This window comes from Cebus imitator, unplaced genomic scaffold (genome assembly GCF_001604975.1).
Source record: "Cebus imitator isolate Cc_AM_T3 unplaced genomic scaffold, Cebus_imitator-1.0 Scaffold143, whole genome shotgun sequence".
In the NCBI taxonomy this organism is placed as follows: domain Eukaryota; kingdom Metazoa; phylum Chordata; class Mammalia; order Primates; family Cebidae; genus Cebus; species Cebus imitator.
In genome coordinates, this window is record NW_016107458.1 from 4580786 (window position 1) to 4602393 (window position 21608).

At 37.1% G+C, this 21608-nt stretch overlaps 1 protein-coding gene across 3 annotated transcripts in view; it reads right to left on the bottom strand.

Annotated features, from left to right (window-relative positions):
* Window positions 1–2703: 2703 nt before the first annotated feature.
* Window positions 2704–21608, bottom strand: part of PNPT1 (polyribonucleotide nucleotidyltransferase 1) — a 51794-nt gene continuing 32889 nt past the window's right edge. The window contains exons 16-28 of one of the 3 annotated variants that reach the window (XM_037743418.1): window positions 21179–21245; window positions 20968–21057; window positions 19638–19691; window positions 14108–14214; window positions 13196–13267; window positions 13050–13113; window positions 12164–12247; window positions 11771–11854; window positions 10799–10905; window positions 10642–10697; window positions 8755–8833; window positions 5893–5940; window positions 2704–4745 (exon numbers count right to left, since the gene is read on the bottom strand). In XM_037743418.1, coding sequence (XP_037599346.1) covers window positions 4587–4745; window positions 5893–5940; window positions 8755–8833; window positions 10642–10697; window positions 10799–10905; window positions 11771–11854; window positions 12164–12247; window positions 13050–13113; window positions 13196–13267; window positions 14108–14214; window positions 19638–19691; window positions 20968–21057; window positions 21179–21245 — 1071 coding nt within the window. In that variant the 3' untranslated portion in view covers window positions 2704–4586. The remainder of the gene's footprint in view (window positions 4746–5892; window positions 5941–8754; window positions 8834–10641; window positions 10698–10798; window positions 10906–11770; window positions 11855–12163; window positions 12248–13049; window positions 13114–13195; window positions 13268–14107; window positions 14215–19637; window positions 19692–20967; window positions 21058–21178; window positions 21246–21608) is intronic. The other 2 variants (XM_017542360.2, XM_037743419.1) reach the window with 2 other exon arrangements.

The following is a 21608-nucleotide window of genomic DNA, read 5'->3' on the forward strand; positions in this document are numbered from 1 at the left end:
ATTGCTTGAACTGGGAGGTGAAACTTGCAGTGAGCCGATACCGTGCCATTGCACTCCAGCCTGGGCAAGAAGAGCGAAACTCCAACTCAAAAAAACAAAAAACAACAACAAAACTATATTGTGATAGAACAGTAACTTATGGAGTGTGTGAGTGTGTTTGTGTGTGTGTGTGAAAACAAAAGTCATGAGAAAAAAAAGTTTTAAAAGTACTTGTAATGAGCCATCCACCAAATATGGCACTCAGTTTGATCTGAGTCACTATAAATTAGTTTCCAGCATATAATATAGCTGTCATTTTCATTGGAAAGTAGGGAAAACTGCCAACACTTAAATGAAGACAAAAATAAGAAAAGTTCAGAATAAACTGTAGGCTCTTGGTTTAAGCAGAAATGGGGTTCTTATGGTGGTTTGCAGTTAGCAAACTATATTTGTACTTTGTGTCACTACAGGTTTCTAGAATTTAAGTACTGGCTTCACTAAGGCTGCAGTGAGCCAAGATTGCACTACTGCACTCTAGCCTGCGTGGACAGAAGTGAGATGCTGTTTGTAAAACAAAAAACAGTCAAAGAAAACTTCATACAATGTTATTTAAAAAATACTGAGGGGAGACGAAGTGGTAAAAAAGGGAAAACTTAAAACTATCCATAATCCTACCGTTAGAAAATTACATTAAATATGCTAAGTGACATTCTCCCCTCTGAATTTCCAATTCCATTACTTGTAGTAAATATCTTATTCCACAAACTCAGATGTGCAAAAAAAATAGCACTTTACTTTTTACAAAAAATTAATTCTGAGCCTATAGCAACTCTCTTTATCCTATTAGGTAATTAGGAATTTAGTCTCAGATATTGCTGTTACCCTTAGGGATTGGCAAGGGTCTCAGGGTTTTATGTAGCACCAAACCCTAATGACATCTCTTCAGCCATTGAACTTAGTCTACAATGTTAACTGCTGAGGTGTCCATAGTTTTAGACTACATGGTCTCTTTTGGTTCTGGTTCCTCTCCTGCCACTTTTAAAATCAGGAGAATCTTTGGTGAGGCTTTGGAATTCCCAGCTTCCTAGCCCAGCCTCCCTATGGTCCTCTTCTTCAGAGTGCCCCAGAACTCAGACTAGGATCCTGTTTATACTCCAGACACCTTCCCTTCTCTCTCCAGTTCCTCCAGGACAGCAAGCACAATCTCAGTGGGTTTAGATTTTATAAAATTCAGGACCAGAATTGGAAGTGTCTTGCAGACAACTTTGGCTTCTGGCCCTATGACAAACATCTCCCTTGTGGCAAGAGGCCACAAAAAGGTCTGACCATCTACTTACAAAGGAGGGGAAGAAAACACTGGGAACAAACACAAGTTAATATTCCAAAAATTATACCATAGACTGTTGACAGTTTGGTGAGTCTCTTTCCAGAATGTTTTTGTGCTTATAAAGCAAAAATCTCTCTACACATAAGCTTTTCTTTTTTAAGCAAAAAGGGGATTGTATTATATATGTGTGTGTGTGTGTGTGTGTGTGTGTATATATATATATATACATATGCAGTTATAGCTTCCTTTTTTTTTCACATAGGATAGTGTAAGTATCTTCCTAGAGTGTCCTTATTTTATTTATGACATTGGGTACTCCTCCACTGATGGGTACTCTGGTGATTTCTATTATTTTGCTCTTTCACACAATGGTGTATTGTGCACACAGATGTATGTCTCTGTGTTATTTTTCTATCATCACTTTCTAGAAGTGAACTGATGAGGCTGACCAAGTGGCTAGTGAATCAATACTCGGGTTTATTTGCAAACTGTAGCATAGTTCTGTTTTTCTGTACTACGGGCCTCAGCCAACTGGTGGGTTGGATAGCCCATGGTTTTAGAGAAAGAGCCTGAAAATGCATTTCTCAACATCCTAGTCTTCATGCATTTGATAAAATTGGTGGAGTTGGTGCAAAGATTATTCTAAACATCTCTCTAGCTTGCCTCAGTGAATAGGACTCTCACTATTAATGTATAGGAAACAATAATCTGGGCTTTACAACTAACCAGTTAAGAGACCCTGGACAAATCGTGTCCCACTCAAGGTCTCGGGTAGATCATTGTAAAATGGAGATGGGACAGACAGATGATCTCCTAAAGACTTTCTGAAGTGATATCATATGTATATCATATGTCCTCTGTGTTCATAAACATACACTGTCCTGGACAGGTAAGGAGATCTGTCTCTGATTGATGACAAGACTTTGGGCTATATTGACTTTGCTATGCCTCTTCAGTTTCCTAATTCGTATTTTACCAACAGTATAATACATTTGTATGAGCTTGTGTTCCTCCAAAAGCTGACCCAGTGACAAGGGTTCAAGTTTAAGAGGTGTGTGTACATATATATGTATGTACGTACGTACGTGTGTGTGTGTGTGTGTGTGTATATATATATATATATATATACACACACACACACACACACGTACGTACATACATATATATGTACACACACACATATATATATATATATATGGCTGGCTTCATTTTCCATATTATTAGGAGTTGGAAGTTCCTTTGAAAAACAAAACAGAAAATTTAAGAAAAACATAAATTACAATTTTGAAATTCTACCATTTAAGATATCTTAAAGTAAAAATTATGTATTAAACAGAAAGCAGAAGAAAAAATTGTTACTGTTATTAAATAATCTATCAACTATAGAAAGCAAATAGTTTAAATTTAATCTTTCAATTAATCTTTAATATTTCAGAAAGCATATCAACATTGCCTAACATGCTGTTTTACACACAAGGTATATAATCAATGTTTATTGACACAAATATACATATCTTAAAAATCTTTGGTTTAGCCAGCTAAATTTTTAATATTTTATGAACTAGTTAGCCCTGAGTCATGAATTTACCTATTTTTTTTTTTTGGAGACCAAGTCTTGCTCTGTCGCCCAGGCTGGAGTGCAATGGCGCAATCTCAGCTTACTGCAACCTCCACCTCCCAGGTTCAATAGATTCTCCTGAGTAGCTGGGATTACAGGCGCCCACCACCATGCCTGGCTAATTTTTGTATTTTTAGTAGAGACGGTGTTTCACCATGTTGGTCAGGCTAGTCTTGAACTCCTGACCTCAGGTAATCCACCTGCCTTGGCCTCCCAACGAGCTGGGATTACAAGCATGAGCCACCAGGCCTGGTCCCGCCCCCCTTTTCTTTTTTGAGACATCGAGTTTCACTCTTGTTGCCCAGGCTGGAGTGCAGTGGTATGATCTTAGCTCACTGCAACTTCCGCCTCCCAGGTTCAAGAGATTCTCCTGCCTCAGCCTCCCAAGTAGCTGGAATTACAGGCACCCACCACCATGCCCCACTAATTTTTGTATTTTTAGTAGAGATGGGATTTTGTCATGTTGGCCAGGCTGGTCTTGAACTCCTGACCTCAGGTGATCCAACTGCCTTGGACTCCCAAAGTGTTGGGATTACAGGTGTGAGCCACCATGCCTGGCCAGATTTACCTATATTTTTATGAGATTTAAATTTTTTTTCAGAGATAGAATCCTGCTGTGTTGCCCAGGCTGGAGTACCGTAGCTATTCACAGGCATGATCATTGCACACTACAGTGTTGAACCTCTGAGCTCAAGTGATCTTCCCACCTCAGCCTCCCAAGTAGCTGGGGCTATAGGCACGTACCACTGAGTTTGGTGTATTTTTATAAGATTTTAAAAAGGATTACACCTTCTAAATTATGATGTCCACATACCATTTACTTTTGTATGGAATTATAAGGTGGTATTTTAAATGATGGGAATGAACAACTTGACATGTATATCAGTAACTTCTAAACATCGAATTCAAACATGTATTAGCTGAAAGTGATGATTCCTCCAGCTCTTATACTAAGAACTTCTTCCATACAAGAGAGCAATATACGTATTCAAAAACTGACCTAGTTCAATTTGACAAGTAAATAATTTTTCTATGTTTAGGTAAATTTGAAAAACATACATCATTACTACCTCATCCTAGTTAGAATCTCATTTATATTTATTCCACTATGTTTATGATTTTGTGACCAATTTGAAAGGCATCATATTATTAAAAGTGTATCAGATTAGCTCCCTCAACTCACTGTATCTAGTAACTGTTCTGAAGAAATAGGCACTGGCTTTGAATATGGCCTGTTCCAGCTTGTGAACAGTTGTAGGCAAGTAAAAGTGTTGGGCAAAGAGGTGAGCCGTAGGATGACTGAGGGTAAATTATCACTACTGTATATAAAGAAAAATAAGATGTGGGAAGAGATTTGTTATAACATATATGACATATCTAAGTTTTTTATATATTTCAGAATTATAGAAACAAAAGTATGTCATCTTTTCTAAGATGTACTTTTAATAATAAATATTTCTTGATTTATAATGTAAATAAGATTAAACGAATATGGGTTACTCTTGAATTAAAAAAATGGCACATGTAAATGAGCATTTTAATACAAATAATTGGAATATATTTATATATAAATCTACACAATGGTAGATAATACTAAAACTTTGTTCTACAGCACATTACCCTAGACAAAATAGAATTCTAGAATTCTCTTAAAAAAAAAAATCACTGAGAAGAATTAGATGATGACTGTGAAATAGGTTCTCCCATTACAATACTACTTCTGTCATTCAAAGTTCTGACAACAGTTGTAGCTGGAGACTGAAGCACTTTACGAGAAAGCCTCATTCTTCCATCGGCTGGGTCACGTCCAAAGTATTTCACCTGTGTTAAAGAACAGATCTCCCTTTAACGTTACAGCACATTGAGTGACATCTCAATTAATAGACATTTAAATTTACATGGTCCCAATAAGGCAATCGTTGTTTTTACTTGTTCACTGAAAGCACAGTTCAGTGCTAAGTGGAGGTATACACTTAATATATATAAGTAGTCATTATAAAAAAAATTAGAGACGGGGGCAGTTAGTTGTTCAACTATAATCTGCTGCTATACACATTTGTGCCTTTTTATTCTCACCAGGCCAAGTCCTTATACTGGGGGAACAGTCACAGACACAGTGAATGATTCTAGACAAGGATTTGTGAGCCTGATTGTGTTATAAACTATACAGGATTATGCTTGGGTCACTTGGATTTTCACTGCTGCTCAAAGGACTATCACATTAGTGTTTATTTGGCTTCACCTTGGAAAGCAAAAGTCGGGGAAATGCGAAAGGTTTAAAGTTCCTTCTGATGTGAAAACAACAACAAAGAAACCAAAAAATCAACCTCATACAGAGATATTATGTCTTAGCACTCATCTCCCTCTGGAGTCTACTGGGACAGTAAGACTACAGATTGGGAATAAACTAGAAGCCTTAGTTTCTCAGGTCATGAGTATTAGGCATAAGTGAAAGAGAACGTGGAGAAGCCAAAAAAACCAGCCTGGCATTGACTTCTTTCATCCACTCATAAAGGACTACAAAGAAAGGGCCTATTTTGTTACATGAATTCTAGGCCTGAATAACATGGCTCTTACCAAACTCAAAAACTTTTAGCTTTAAGTAGTGGAGAGACAAAGTCTCGCCTCCTCAAAGATGACATTCAAGAATTTCAACAAGTTACCTTATCAGAGTTCTTATGTCAGTTTCCAAATCATGGAATCTGCATAGCTAACACTGACATGCTCATGTATGTTTTAAATCCACTAAAGGGGACTACCATTTCGGCCAAGCTGTAACGTCCTTGAGGGAAAGAATTGTGTCTTCAATCCTTAATGAGTCTGTTTAAGGACTTCTAAGATTAAAAATGAAGTACTGCATATAAATAATAAACATCATAGATGGTGACTCTTTCAACTTTTTGAAAAAAATAATGGAAGCTTCAAGAACAATTTACAAATTTAAGGCTAATAGGTGGAAAACAAGTACCTGAATTTCTTGGCCAACTTCTAATCCTAGGGCAGTAGGATGTTTAATCTGAAAGAAACCATGTTAATCTATTAGTTGTTGTGCATAATTACCTAGTGTCCATGGAAGTACACATTTTTTTCCCAAGCTTTGTTTGTTTTTCTAATTTAAAAAATCAGTTGGCCGGGCATGGTGGCTCATGGCTGTAATCCCAGCACTTTAGGAGGCCAAGGTGGGCAGATCACTTGAGCTTAGGAGTTTCAGCCTGACCAAGTGGTGAAACACCACCTTTACTGAAAATACAAAAATTAGCTGGATGTGGTGGCGCATGCCTGGAGTCCCAGCTACTCGAGAGGCTGAGGCAGGAGAATCGCTTGAATCTGGGAGGCAGAGGTTGCAGGGAGCTGACATCGCACCACTGCACTCCAGCCTGGGCGACAGAGTGAGACTTGTCTCAAAAAAATAATCATCATCGTCATCCAGCTGGGTGCAGTGGCTCACACCGGTAATCCCAGCACTTTGGGAGGCCAAGGTGGATGGATCATGAGGTCAGGAGTTCGAGACCAGCCTGGCCAATATGATGAAACTCTGTCTCTACTAAAAATACAGAAGTTAGCTAGGTGTGGTGGTGAGCGCCTATAGTCCCAGCCACTTGAGAGGCTGAGGCAGAAGAATTGCTTGAACCTGGGAGGCGAAGGTTGCAGTGAGCTGAGATCACGCCATTGCACTCCAACCTGGGTGACAAAACATGCCAGGTATAGTGGCTCACATCTGTAGTCTCAGAACTTTGAGAGGCCAAGGTGGAAAGGCTGCTTGAGCTCAGGAGTTTGAGACAATCCTGAGCAACATAAAGAAACCTCATCTCTACAAAAAAATCAGCTAGCTATGGTGGCTTGTGCCTGTGGTCCCAGCTTCTCCAGAGGGTAAGATGGGAGAATCACTTGAGCCTAGGAGGCTGAGGCTGCAGTGAGCTGTGACTGTGCCACTATACTCCAGCCTGGGTGACAGAGAAAGACCATGTCTCAAAAACCCCTCAAGTTTTAAGTAACTACTGCTAACATGCCAATGAGTATCCCTTGAGATGTCTATTTAGTGTATGTGTACTGTATTTATAAAAAAGGAACCTCTGTGCTTCTTGTATGTATATATTTTTTTGAGACAGAGTCTTGCTCTGTCAGCCAGGCTGGAGTGCAGTGGCATGATCTCTGCTCACTGCAAGCTTTCTCCTGGGTTCAAGCGATTCTCCTGCCTCAGCCTCCTGAGTAGCTGGGACTACAGGTGCGTGCCACCACGCCCAGCTAATTTTTTGTATTTTTAGTAGAGATGGGATCTCACTATGTTAGCCAGAATGGTCTTCATCTCCTGACCTTGTGATCTGCCCGCCTCAGCCTCCCAAAGTGCTAGGACTATAGGTGTGAGCCACTGCACCCAGCCTTCATTTGCATTTTAAAAAATTGCCGTGGATATTAAATATCTTGGTTGGCTTCTTATAAAAATAATTTGTTCATGTTCTTTACTTATTTTTCTGTTGATACTCATCATTCTTACTGATCTATAAAAGCTCTTTGTAATTAAGCTTCTGTCATATGTTATAAGCATTTTTTCTTTAGGTTGCTGATTATCTCTTAACCTTATTGCAATTTTTGTCATATAATTAAAAAGAAATTATGGGGTCAAATTTTATGAATTTATTTACTTTTTTGGCTTTGATATAATGCTGAGAAGGAGTTCTCCAGTACTAATCTTATTAAAACATCCTATTTTCTTCTAGTAAACCCACCTGCCCCAACAAAATTATCTTTTTCCACCACCTTTAAAAAAAAAAACACATTTAGCTCTTTGATCCAGCCAGGATTTTGGTATAAAAATGAGTAGAGATCCTGATTTTTTTTTTTTTGCACACAGAAAATAATTCAGTCCCAATGCAGAGATCCTGTTTTAAGATAACCAACAGTACCAATATAATTTATTAAGTAATCTTTATCACTGACTATAATACAACTTCTAGCATATATTATAATCCCATGTATACTATTTCTGGTCTTTGTTTTCTTGTTGCATGGATTATCTATTTCTGGGCCAGTAATATACTGTTTTGTTGTCTATGGCTTTATAGTATATTTTAATATATGGTAAAACAGACACTCTTATTACTCCCCTGACCCCATTGTTTTCTATAGTTGTCTTAGAGATTTTCTGGATGTATGAATTACAACAAAGATTAAATTTAAAAATATCCCAACAATTATCTTGCCATAATTGATTGGTTAGTAGAAAATTGGGGAAACAGAGCTATAGGTAGGTGTTTTTAGTAACTGCTCCTCTAGATGTTCTGCTTCAAAACAGTCAGTGTTTCTATTCCATCATGGAAAGAAAAATATACATTTTTTTCTTTTTTTTGACATAAAGTCTTGCTCTGTTGCCTAGGCTGGAGTGCAGTGGTGTGATCTCAACTCACTGCAACCTCCACCGCCCGGGTTCAAGCAATTCTCTGCCTCAGCCTCCTGAGTAGCTGGGATTACAGGCACCCACTACCATGCCTGGCTAATTTTTGTATTTTTAGTAGAGACGGGATTTCATCATCTTGGCCAGGCTGGTCTTGAACTCCTGACCTCGTGATCCACCTGCCTTAACCTCCCAAAGTGCTGGGATTACAGGCGTGAATTACCACGCCTGGCCAATTTTTCTTTATGCTGGAAAAAAAGTCTAAAAAAACAAATATGTATGTTAAACATTGTAAAACTTTTGCCAGCAGCATCTCTGCCACTTTTGTTTTCTGTGTCTAGCTAGTAGTAGGCAAAGTGTATAATTCTTATCAACCTAGGTGATTTCAAAAGGGTAGTTTTAAGAGAGTTATAAAAATAATAACATCTGTCCTTTTACCTTTCGTTGATCAAGTTGTGTGTTATGAAGCAGTACTGCAGTCATATTTGGATATAATTTTACCATGACACCAGTATCTCTACAAAAAAGAAATAAGAAGCCTGGTTAAAACAATAAGTATCCGTATATCCATTGACAAATAAAACTGATTATGTTTTCACAGAAGGAACAAGTAGAAAAGAAATCCATTCTTTTATGTTTTTAGAACTATAAAAAGTATACTTTTCAACTGAAAATATACCCTATAAATATGTGTGAATCAAAGTGAAGAAAAGATAAAAAATATGCAGTAAAAAAGCTTTTAGACTATATATTCTTCTGTATTCTTCTGTCGAAAAACATTTTTTTTTTTTTTTCAGTTGCCCAGGCTGGAGTGCAGTGGTGCCATCTGGGCTCACTGCAACTTCAACCTCCCAAGTTCAAGCCATTCTCATGTGTCAGCCTCCCAAGTAGCTGGGATTACAGGCATATGCTACCATGCCCAGCTAATTTTTGTATTTTTAGTGGAGATGATGTTTCACCATGTTGGCAGGCTGGTCTCAATTTTCCAAAAAATTTCTGAAATGACATAAATATTTTTTAAATAGTGCAAAATATCATAGCATTAACCTGTAAGGTGGGGATTTAAGGGGTGGTCAGGTAAAATGGGATACTTATTTCACTAAAAAAACTAATCTTCCCTTTTTTCTCTAGTCTACAAAAATAACCCATACCATTTCTTATTTTTCACCTGCAATAGTAAATAAATTATCTCATTGCCCTTTTTTGTTTCAAATAGCTCTGAACATTTTTGCTATGCTTGATAATTTCTTTTTTCTTAAAAACGGGATTTTCTGATCCTGAAAATGCAATCTCTTTTAGCTGGTAAAAAAAAAAAAAAAATACTTTGAGATTAACATTGGCATTTAAAAATATGTGCCAATTAAGCATTCAGACTATGTTTAAAACAAGCCATCAAAAGAAAAAAAAAGGAAAAACGAAATATTGCTAGGTCTATTTTGGGCCTATTTAATATTTACTGGTAAAATTAAAATGGTGGAAAAATTGGTTAAAGAATTCAGACTGGGTGTGGTGGCTAACGCCTGTAATCCCAGCACTTTGAAAGGAGGCCAAGGTGGGCGGATCAAAAGGTCAGGAGTTCGAGACCAGCTTGGCCAATATGGTGAAACCCCATCTCTACTAAAAATGCAAAAATCAGCTGGGCATGGTGGCGCCCACCTATAGTCCCAGCTACTCGGAAGGCTGAGGCAGAAGAATTGCTTGAACCCAGGAGGCATAGGTTGCAGTGAGCTGAGATCATGCTACTGTACTCCAGCCTGGGCAACAGAGTGAGACTCTGTCTCAAAAAAAAAAAAAAAAGAAAAAGAATTCAGTTAGAAGAATGTATTATAATTAGAACCACACAACTATGCTACTAAAATTCTACAAAATGACATAGAAAATATACTATACCTTAAAAAGTAATGATTATATGGCAATTGACATATGTAATCTAAACACCTTATGATTTCAAAGTAAATAAAGTAAATGTGAAATTAAATTGGGATTGTAATAGAAATCTGTTAAAAACCAACACAAGGCTGAGCATGGTGGCTCATGCTTGTAATCCTGGTACTTTAGGAGGCTGAGGTGGGAGGATCACTTAAGGCCAGGGGCTTAAGACCAATCTGGGTAACATAGTGAGACCCTGTCTTTACAAAAAATTAAAAAGTCAGCAAGGTGTGGTGGTGTGTGCTTGTGGTCCTAAATACTTAGGAGGCTGAGGTGGGAGAATTGCTTGATCCTAAGTGTTTGAGGCTGCTAAGAGGTATGATGGCACCACTGCATCCCACTGTGGCATAAAAAAATAAAGGAAAAAGCTCAGCATAGAATATTACTTGATATTACCTGATTTCAGTTATTGTGGCAGTATAAACTGCTCCAAATTCTAACTGCTGCTCCTGCTGTAAGTGCAAAATAAGCCATGAGATTCATAAAGAAAACATCAACAAAAAGTAGACAAAACAAATATATCTATATGATATGTAATATGATCTATACTTACATCATCCTTGCAGATTTCAGTAATGAAGTCTCTTGCCTCATGCATAGCACTAGGTGTTGGTGCAAATACAGAAAACGTTTCTTCATCCACCTGACTAACAGTTACACCTTTTAAAAACATAATTTAACATATTAAAGTTAACTTGGCTGGGCATGGTGGGTCACATTTGGAATCTCAGCATTCTGGGAGGCTGAGGTGGGAGGATCAGTTGATCTGAGGAGTTCAAGACCAGCCGGGGCAACACAGGGAGAGCCTGTTACTACAAGAAATAAATTAAAAAATTAGTTGGGCCCAGTAGCATGTGCCCAACTACTTGGGCATCAGAGTCCAAAGGATCACTTGAGCACAGGGGTCAAGGCTGCAGTGAATGGTGATTGTACACTGCACTCCAAACTGGATGACAGAGGAAGAAAAAAAAACAAAACAGTTGCTCATTCCAGTGATACTAGGTAGGCCCTGGGGATACAGTGGTGAGCCAATATGCTTGATTTATTGAAGCTCACCACCTGGTGGAATCAAATATACCAATACAAATTTTGGAGAGTCTGGTTCTTCTCTCTTAATTGCAAGTAAAAGCTATAATAGAACACTTTCCTCACCATTTTTCTTTCTCCTGCTTACTCTTTAGAAGGGTAAATAAATGAATAATGGACAAAATCACATCAGTTTCTCAATCTTAGCAAATGGCTAAGGTGACTCTGCTTCTCACTCTCTTGCAATAACCTCAAACCTTGAAGTACTAGGTAATTCAAACATTGCTTCAGGAAAAATAAATTGTGTATACTCTTTAAATAAAAGAGTATAAATAAAATTAAGTGAAAGCAGAATAACAAGAAATAACTAAGTAATAATTCCTTTAAAGTTAAAAATTAAAAATTATTCTAGATAGTCAACTATAAAATGTTACAAAAAAAAAATCCTGATATGGTCTAGCATTGAATTAAAAAACCCCAAACTTCATACAACTCTTACCTGCTTCAGCCTGAAGTTTTTTTAAGTTATATCCACCTGGTCCAACAAATTTGGCTCGTTTTGACAATGGAACCTGAACAGTTTCTGGAATATAATACAGACAAATATGTAAACAATTCAAATAGATTACATGAACCTAAAAACATGTCATGGTCACTTTTTTTTTTTTTTTTTTAAACCTAGACACATGTATTTTACTATAAAACAGAAAAGTAGATGATTAAAATTACTGAAAAGTGTTAAAGAATATCCCCTAAAATTTAAAGCATTTTAGCTACAAAAGTATTTAAAATATTTTTATTTTGTGTGTTGGGTAAAAACAGTTTAAAAACAGTAATATTCGTTCATATGTTAGTGTTTCTTACAATGATCACTAAAATTTTAATGTATTACCTACAATAGGTCCATTTTCTTTTCTAGATGCTCGAGGTTTTGAAATAGTTTTGTTCATGATCTGTAATATCTCCTTTTTTGCCACTAGAAGAGATAAAAACACAATAAAAGTTGTAACTACCTAAATATGATCTGAAATAGCTGCACTCTTAGTTTTTATGATGTAAATAATTGAAGCTCTCCACATCCTAATTACCTTGAAAATTCACTCATATTCTTTTCTCCATAAATCCTATCTTAAAGAGAGTTGCCTTATTTGCAAAAATTGAAATTTCACTGGTAACCGACTTTGATGTTTATTCATGTGCCTCCAAAACTTAGTTCTTTGTTTTTTTTTTAAAAATAGATATGGGGTCTGTGTTGCCCAGACTGGTCTTAAACTCCTGGGGCTCAAGCAGTCCTCCTGCCTTGACCTCCTAAAGTGCTAGGATGAGCCACCATGCCATGCCTGGCTACTTAGTACTTCCGTTTTTTGAGATAGTTTCCCTGTGTCACCCAGGCTGGAGTGCAGTGGCATGATCTCAGCTAACTGCAACCTCTGCCTCCTGGGCTCAAGTGATTCTCTGTCTCAGCTTCCTGAGTAGCTGGGATTATAGGCATGTGCCACAATGCCTGGTTAATTTTTGTATTTTTAGTAGAGACAGGGTTTCACCATGTTGGCTAGGCTGGTCTAGAACTCCTGACCTCAAGTGATCCACCCACCTCGGCCTCCCAAAGTGCTGGGATTAAAGACGTCAGCCATCGCACCTGGCCAGTACTTCATCTGAGTTAAGTCATTTGAAATTCCACTTTTTAAAGCAATGTTTTATAATAAGCATAATGAGAACTATAGTTCCCATTAGCAAACTGGAACAGAATTAAAGGAGAATCAAATACACTGGCTCACCTGAAGCTTGTTGAATAGCCTCCATTGCAATTTTTACTGGTATTCCAGGTAATTTAATATCAGCCTAAGATAGAGAATTATATAAATATTGACTCATGGCATTGTTTAAATGTTACAAAAATGAAACAAAATGAGTTTTAAAATACCTGTAATGCAGTTATTCCTTTATTAGTGCCAGCCATTTTGAAGTCCATGTCACCATTGTAATCTTCAATTCCCTTCAGGAATTAAAAAAGTTATGACGCAGTTTTAAACAAAACCAAAATCAACATATTTGCTATAGAAACATTTCAAAAAAAAAGTTTTAGAAATAAACCATATCCTCTAAGACAAAACACACAGCAATGTTTTTTACATTAACTATTGCTTCCAATTTGTGACTTTTTAAGCTACAATTATTTTCACCAGAAACATCATTTTTAGATCATTTCTTTGCCTCATTAATGCATATGGATAAATTTATGATCATCCTAAAGTGAGCCATTATGAAAACTTACACTGTACTACTGTAATACTTAAGTGTAAGTATTACTATTGTTTAAAGTAATCATTTTATTTATTTATTTAGAGACAAAGTCTTGCTCTCTTGCCTAGGCTGGAGTGCAGTGGCGCAGCATCGGCCCACTGTAACTTCTGCCTCCTGGGTTCAAGCAGTTCTGCCTCAGCCTCTCGAGTAGCTGGGATTACACGCCCGGCTAATTTTTGTATTTTTAGTAGAGATGGGGTTTTGCCTCATTAGCCAGGCTGGTCTTGATCTCCTGACCCCAAGTGATCCATGCACCTCAGCTTCCCAAAATGCTGGGATTACAGGTATAACCAACTGTGCCTCGTCTATTACTATTAATATAATATCTATTTTAAACTCACATCCTTTAAGAGCCAAGATGAACCTGCAGAGGAGGAAGAGAAGAACAAGTGCCTGCTCTTCAGATACTAGCTTTCTTCTAAGAATATGCTATGTCCAAAGTACATATAGTCTTCACCATTATTTGATTTGCTTTTATCTTTTAATTTATATTTATTCTTCATTAAATATTTAAAACCGGGAATATACTTGCCAGAATATCTGTCAGCAGACGATAATCATCTATTTCACCCTTCTCAGGATCGGTTTTGGTGACCAATCCTATTGCTACGCCTGCGACAGCAGATGAAATTGGAACCCCTATAATTGGGAAAAAGAACTTTTATGGGTAATATGTACATCAGCTTAAAACACATATTTATCTATTAACTTTTTTTTTTTTTTTTGAGAGGGAGTCTCACTCTGTTGCCCAGGCTGGAGTGCAGTGGCATAATCTTGGCTCACTGTAGCCTCTGCCTCCTGGGTTCAAGAGATCCTCCCACCTCAGCTTCTTGAATAGCTGGGAATATAGGCACCTGCTACCATGCCTGGCTATTTTTTTTTGTACTTTTAGTAGAGAGGGGGGTTTCACCATGTTGGCCATGCTGGTCTTGAACTCCTGACCTCAGGTGATCCACTAGCTTTGGCCTCCGGAAGTGTTGGGATTACAGGCAAGAGCCACCGCGCCCAGCTGACATTTATTTTTAATGTAAGTGATACTGTTGTCTAAATTGACAATCACCAAAGCTGAGTTGGAAAAGTCTTAAGAGGTCATTTGACTACTTCATTTGTTTTTGAACATATAATGAAGTTCCCTAAACAATGTAAACAAGTACCATATCCAGCAAAAAACTCCTCTAATAATAGCAAACTTTGTAACTCTTAAATTATCCATTGCTTTGCTCTTTTGCTTCTGATGTCTTATTCTTTTTGTTGGAAAGTAAGCATCTATTTGGTAAATTCTTCCAGCCTGAACCCCTCAGTTTACCTCCCCATGGCAGCTACCATTAGTGTATCCTCCTAGAAAATTTCTGTGCACAAGCATAAATGTAAATATAATCTTTTGTTTTCTTTACTCATGGGAGCATACTGTATGCATTTACTGTTCTGCACCTTGCCTTTTTCCACTTCATAACGTGTCTTGGATATTGACACATACCACCACACAAAGCTCTACTTTATTCCTTTGAATGGCAGCATAGTACTCCCTATATGTTTTTTAAGTCACACACAGAAAAGTGACTGCTGAGTCAAAATGCATGTGCATTTACATTTGTTACACTGTCAAATTGCCTTCTAAAGACATAGAATTTTAAACTTTTACTACTAGTATAAGAAGGTACATGCTATCCTATATTCTTGTTATTTCTTGTCAAATCTTTTGATTTTTCTCAATTTAAAAGGTAAAAAATGGTTGATTATTTTAAATCTGATCTGTTTTTTATGATTGAGGTTGAAAACTTTTTCATGTTCATAAACATATTAATATGTCTTATTTTGAGAACTCCCTGTTCATGGCCTTCAACCATTTTTCTACTTGGTTGGCAGTCTTTTTATTATTGATTTTCTTTCAGTATGGATAGATCTTTATTAAAATATAAAGATAATATGCTTTATAACATATAAATATAAAATATTTTATTTCCTAGTTTGTTGACTTTGCTTATGGTGATTAGTTTTCCGTGTAGAATTTTTAGTTTACACAATCATGGTTCCTGGGTTTTGCTTAGCAGAGCTTTTCTTCTCCAGGATTTTGATAAAACTTAACCATCTTTCATTTGTTTAAAAATGTTTAAGTTTTGATCACTTGGAATTTACTTTGATAAAAAGGAGTATGGATTTCATTTCATTTTCTCTAAGCAATCTTATCTATACTCATGGTTTCAACCACTGTCTATAATGTTGATGACTTAAAAATCTATCCATTCTGTCCAGCTCTCTGTACCAAAGCCTGGACGTGTGTAAGTAAACTGCTTGTCAGACATCTCTGGCTTCATGTCCCCAAAGCACCTTAAAAATGTATTCCAAATTGAGCCAGACCTGGTGGCTCACGCCTGTAATTCCAATGCTTTGGCAGGCAGAGATGGGAGGATCTAACTCAGGAATTTGAGACCAGCCTGGGCAACATAGTGAGACTTTATCTCTATAAATAATAATAATGGTAACAAAAGAAATATACATATGTTCAAAATTGAACCACTTTCAAAAAATCCTTTTCCTCCTGCATTCTTTGGTTGAAACCAACTAAGACACACATGCCAGAATCATCATTTCTTTCCTCATTTCTATATCCCATCAAATCACAAAGATCTGTTTATTTTTTAGAAAGCTATCCTTTACCCTCAATATTAAAATACCTATTGCTACTTTTTAGTCTGAGTCCACATCATTTCCTGCCCTAGTAACAATCTCCCTGTATGGCTTCCCAGATTTTAGTTCCTCTTTACTTCTTAGTCTCTCTCATCTCATTCCCCAGGGCCATTCATCACTTAAGCTGGGAAAAACTGTTTGGAAAAAACAAAAGCAGATTCAAATTATGCCACTGTTTTTCATAAAATCCTCCAAGTTCTCCATTGCCTGCTTTCAGGAAATTTTTATACATATTCTGTGGTCAAATAAATTTGGAAAAATATTACATGTCCTATTCCTAGAGAGTCAGTATTCCAATTAGCTTATTAAAGTCTATTTAACCCACATTAAATAAACCTGCTTACCCCTGCTGAAACTTACTTTAAAACAAAACAATTTTTTTCATGGCATACAGTAATCAATGTCCTGTGGAACACTATTCCATGGAATACTGAATTGGAAAAATTCTGGCTTTAAGTCCAAACTCCTTAGCATAACAAAGACCTTCAACATCTGGTTCTAGTTTATTACCTTAACACCTCTTCGAGTATATTCCTGAAACATACTACACTGTTTCATAACTTCTTAAGTTAGCACATGCTGGTCATTTCATGTGAAATATAGGCCTTGCTCCTAATATGCCTAGTCAACAACTACTCAGCCTTTAAAACCAGATGAAATGTAGTCTCTCTCAGCCAGTTATGCTCAGCCTAGTTCATCAATCACCTTGTATTCCTCATACATATTTGTATTACTACTTCTTTGATCTATTGGTATCTTTTTGCTTGTTTTCAAATCTTTAAGCTTTTTCAAAAACTGGGTACAATTTGTATCCCTGGAGCATAGCACAGTGCCTCACTTAGGGCAGGAAAAGCACTCATTTTTGAATTGAACTGTATACCTGTATTGGACCATCCCACAGGATTTGACATTCATTCTTATAAAATTTAACTTTTTTTGGGTTTTTGACTCTTCAAATTTAAACTAATAAGCTCCATTTTTTTTTATCCTGTTCAATTTTGTCATTTAACAAATCAGTCACTCATTCCTTTTAATCAATATCCTTTTTATTGGCAGGCCAGTGTTCTCAGTCTAGTCAACACTGAAAGAGACAGGGCTGAAATAAGCATCCTCAAGTCTTCAACTTGAGATCCTCCTCTGACCTGCTGATCAGATTAAACAGTCCCTTTGCTCATCCCTTAATCAGTATGATTGGTGCACCTCTTATCTAGTCTAAATTTCTGCATCATTTACACAAGATATCATAAACGTACAGCTGATTTATACATACCTCAAACCAACAGTAACACCTTCTACTGCAAGTCTAGTAATTTCTTCAAAAACAGAAAGTGAATTAACAATGGCATGACTTATTTTGGAGGAGTGTCTTCTGGCTTCTCTCTCTAGTCCCTTTTCTTTGAGACAGAGTCACTGTTTCCTAGGCTGGGGTGCAGTGACGCGATCTCTGCTTACCGCAACCTCTGCCTCGTGGGTTCAAGCGATTCTCCTGCCTCAGCCTCCTGAGTACCTGGGATTACAGGTGCCCACCACCATGCCCAGCTAATTTTTGTATTTTTAGTAGAGACAGGGTTTCAGTATGTTGGCCAGGCAGGTCTCAAACTCCTGACCTCAAGTGATCGACCTGCCTCGGCCTCCCAAAGTGCTGGGATTACAGGTGCGAGCCACCAGTGCGGTGGCCCCTTTCCTTTCTAAGCTACTTATAAACCATTATTTTTATAAGTTCTTAAAAGTCTTGTTGAGGGTCACTGTCAAGTTCACTGGGTTATACTTTATAGAAAACACTTTTCTTCTCTTCCAATAATAAGACTATTTTCCATCCTTGGGATACCAGTCTCCATGATTTCTCAATGACTGCCATTATATTTCAGTAATCTAATCCTGAAGTTCTCATTATAATCAAGGATGAGTTTTTGTCTAGACTAAAAGATATGAATTCATTAAAAAATGGCAAGTAAAGACTCTCCTATGATGTCGTCTTTTATTTTTCAGTTCACCTTTTTCAGGATTTGTTCAGTGTTTTCCAATATGAGATTTAGAAGGCTGAGAAACAGAAGTGCCATGAAGACAAGGGCTGTTTTGTTCATCACCATGTCCTAAGAACTTAGATCACTGTTTGGCACATAGGTGCCACAGAGTAAAGATTTGTAGAGTGAAAGAATTAAGATGAAAATAGTAGCAGCAGTATTTTACCAGCTGCCTCAAATATCAGATTATGTTTTCCTCCATTGAATAAATTAGAAAAGTACCCTTAACATTTTTTGGTTTGGCCTGTTTTTAAATTTTTCTAGATAATATTATTACATATTCACACCAATTTTTTTTTTAATAGAGATGGGGTTTCACTATGTTGGCAGGATGGTCTCGATCTCCTGATCTTGTGATCCGCCCACCTCGGCCTCCCAAAGTGCTGGTATCGCAGGCGTGAGCCACCTTGCCCAGCCTCACACCATTTTTTATTTCATCCTTTGTTATGGTCCTCCTTTCTGTCTTTCATGCTAGTACTGTAAATGTGTGAACTTATCAGAGAACTCCTTCTGTGGCCTTGTTAGTATCTTTACTAACAAGTAAAGACACTTTACTAACTTCTTGAATAGCATCAGTGGTGCTATTCAAGACGAAAGAGATTCCTTCTCTCTTTCTTCTGCAATAGCACCACTGATGCTATTCAAGAAGAGAGAGAAGGAATCTCTTTCTTCTTGAATAGCACCACTGATGATGGTTTGGCACAAATTGGTTTTAAGAATCCCCTAGCATGATAATGCTTTCCTGTTTGCTGTTTTAGACCCGGGGATTATAATGAACCATTTGTAGTCTGCCTTCCTAAAATTCTGTGTACATGCCTGAGTGGCACTGTTCTCTTGGCTTGTATAAATCAACTGAAAGATTACAGTTGCTTTCTCTTATGAGTCCTAATAGTACTTACTAATCAAAACTTCCTTGGTGATTGGAATCAATTCTGGAGCTCTCTACCTTTTGGAAGGAAATAAAGTTTACTAGGTCACCAATACAAATAAAAGTTTTTCAGTGTACTGCTTTTAGCTAAAAATAAGAATTCCAGCAGTTATCTGGCTATCTGAAGCTCTACTTTTCAACCATTTTGTCTCTGGCTTGATTTGGTCAACTGTAATCTGACTTTGAGTTTTACTAAAATCCAATTTAAAAGAAATCTTATGTTTTATAGTAACAGGTGTATATAAAAGGCTAGCTTTTTTTTTTTTTTTTTTAATTTTTTTGGTAGAGATGGGGTTTTGCTATGCTGCTCAGGCTTGTCTTGAACTCTTGGCCTCAAGTGAGCCTCTCTTGCCTTGGCCTCCCAAAGTGCTGGGACTATAGGCATGAGCAATATTAGCAGTTTTGAGACATAATTCTTTTACCTGAATCCATTAATGCTAAACTTCCACCACATGCAGATGCCATAGAAGATGACCCTACAGAAAGAAAAACAGCTGCTTTATACTACACTGATTTTTTAAATGTAGAAAATGTTATCGGTTATTTCCTTATAAATATTCAATTACAATACAAATATTCAATAGTCTCTTCTTCCTTCTTATTAAAAGCACCTAAGGCAAACTCTCCTAAGCTATAAACTATGGGGCTGCATGATCCAATATGGTAGCCGGGCTATTAGCCACAAGTGGCTACTTAAAAGTTAAATCAATTAAAATAAATTCAATTCCTCAACTGGACAGCACAGATAAAGAGGATTTCTATCATCACAAGAAGGTCCCCCCCCCAAGATAGAGTCTCGCTTTGTCACCCAGGCTGGAGTACAGTGGCACAATCTTTGCTAACTGCAACCTCCATCTCCCGAGTTCAAGTGATTCTCCTGCCTTGGCTTCCTGAGTAGCTGGGACTACAGGCGCCCACAGCCATGCCCAGCTATTTTTTTGTATTTTTAGTAGAGACAGGGTTTCACCATGTTAACCAGGATGGTCTCAATCTCCTGACTTCGTGATCCACCTGCCTTGGCCTCCCAAAGTGCTGGGATTATAGGCATGAGCCACTGCACCCAACCCATCATGAAAAGTTCTATTGCACAGTATTGCTACAAAGATTCTTTTTTTTGAGATGGAGTTTCGCTCTGTCACTCAGGCTGGAGTGCAGTGGCACAATCTCGGCTCACTGTAACCTCCATCTCCTGGGTCCAAGTGATTCTTCTGCTTCAGCCTCCTGAGTAGCCAGGACTACAGGCATGTGCCACCACGCCCAGCTAAATTTTTTGTATTTTCAGTAGAGACGGGGGTTTCACCATTTTAGCCAGGATGGTCTCTATCTCCTGACCTCATGATCCACCTGCCTTGGCCTCCCAAAGTGCTGGGATTACAGGCATGAGCCACCACGCCTGGCCTGAAATTTTTATTTAAATGTGACCTTTTAGCCTAGAATCCATCTGTGATGTTCACTTATTATTCATGTGGATATGTGACAGGTATCCCCTGCCTAATGATCACTTTATTTTGGCCCTTCCTCTTCTGCTAACCTTGTTCTGTGGTTAGAAATAAAATAAACAAGCCAAACTGGATCTATTATAATAGATAAAGAAAAATATTTGTAAATTTTTTAATTTATTTGTAAAAATAAATAAGCCAAACTGGATCTATTATAACAGATAATAAACATAATGTAACATTACATTTGAAAACTTAATAACAGAATAGGGAATTTGGTCTTTACTATGAAAGTAGTATTTCAGTACCATACCATTTGACTCTAGGACTTCAGATGTAACTCTTATGGTGAAAGGAAAATCTTTGGGAATAACAGGATACAAAGCTTTCTCAGCAAGAGCACCTAAAGTAGAAAAGGAGACAATAAGTAAAAAATGTACTAAGTCGGGTGGTGGGGCAAAAAAAAAAAAAAAAGTACTAAGTCTCTGTAAGAATACCATGTAAGTTTACAGATCTGTACTTACCATGCCCAAGTTCTCTTCTATTTAAACCGGTGACTTTGCCAATTTCATTAGTTGCATAAGGAGGAAACTTAAAAAAGAAACACACACACATATACAATTGACATGAAAAGATGTCCAAGTTATATTACCAAAATATTAAAAAAAACTTCTAGAACAGTGGAGTCTCATTAAAAAAAAAATACATTAATAAATACACAGAAAATATATGATGTAAATTTAACATACATTACCAAATTTATTAACATACATTAATAAATACACAGAAAATATATGATGTAAATTTAACATACATTACCAAATATAAGTAGCTATTTCCAGTGTGTAAATAGCTTGGGATGTGGGAACTGGAAGCGTATGCGGATTTACATCATAAATTTCCATAATGTTTAAATTATTAACAATAACAAAATGTTATATTTTTGAAAGAAAA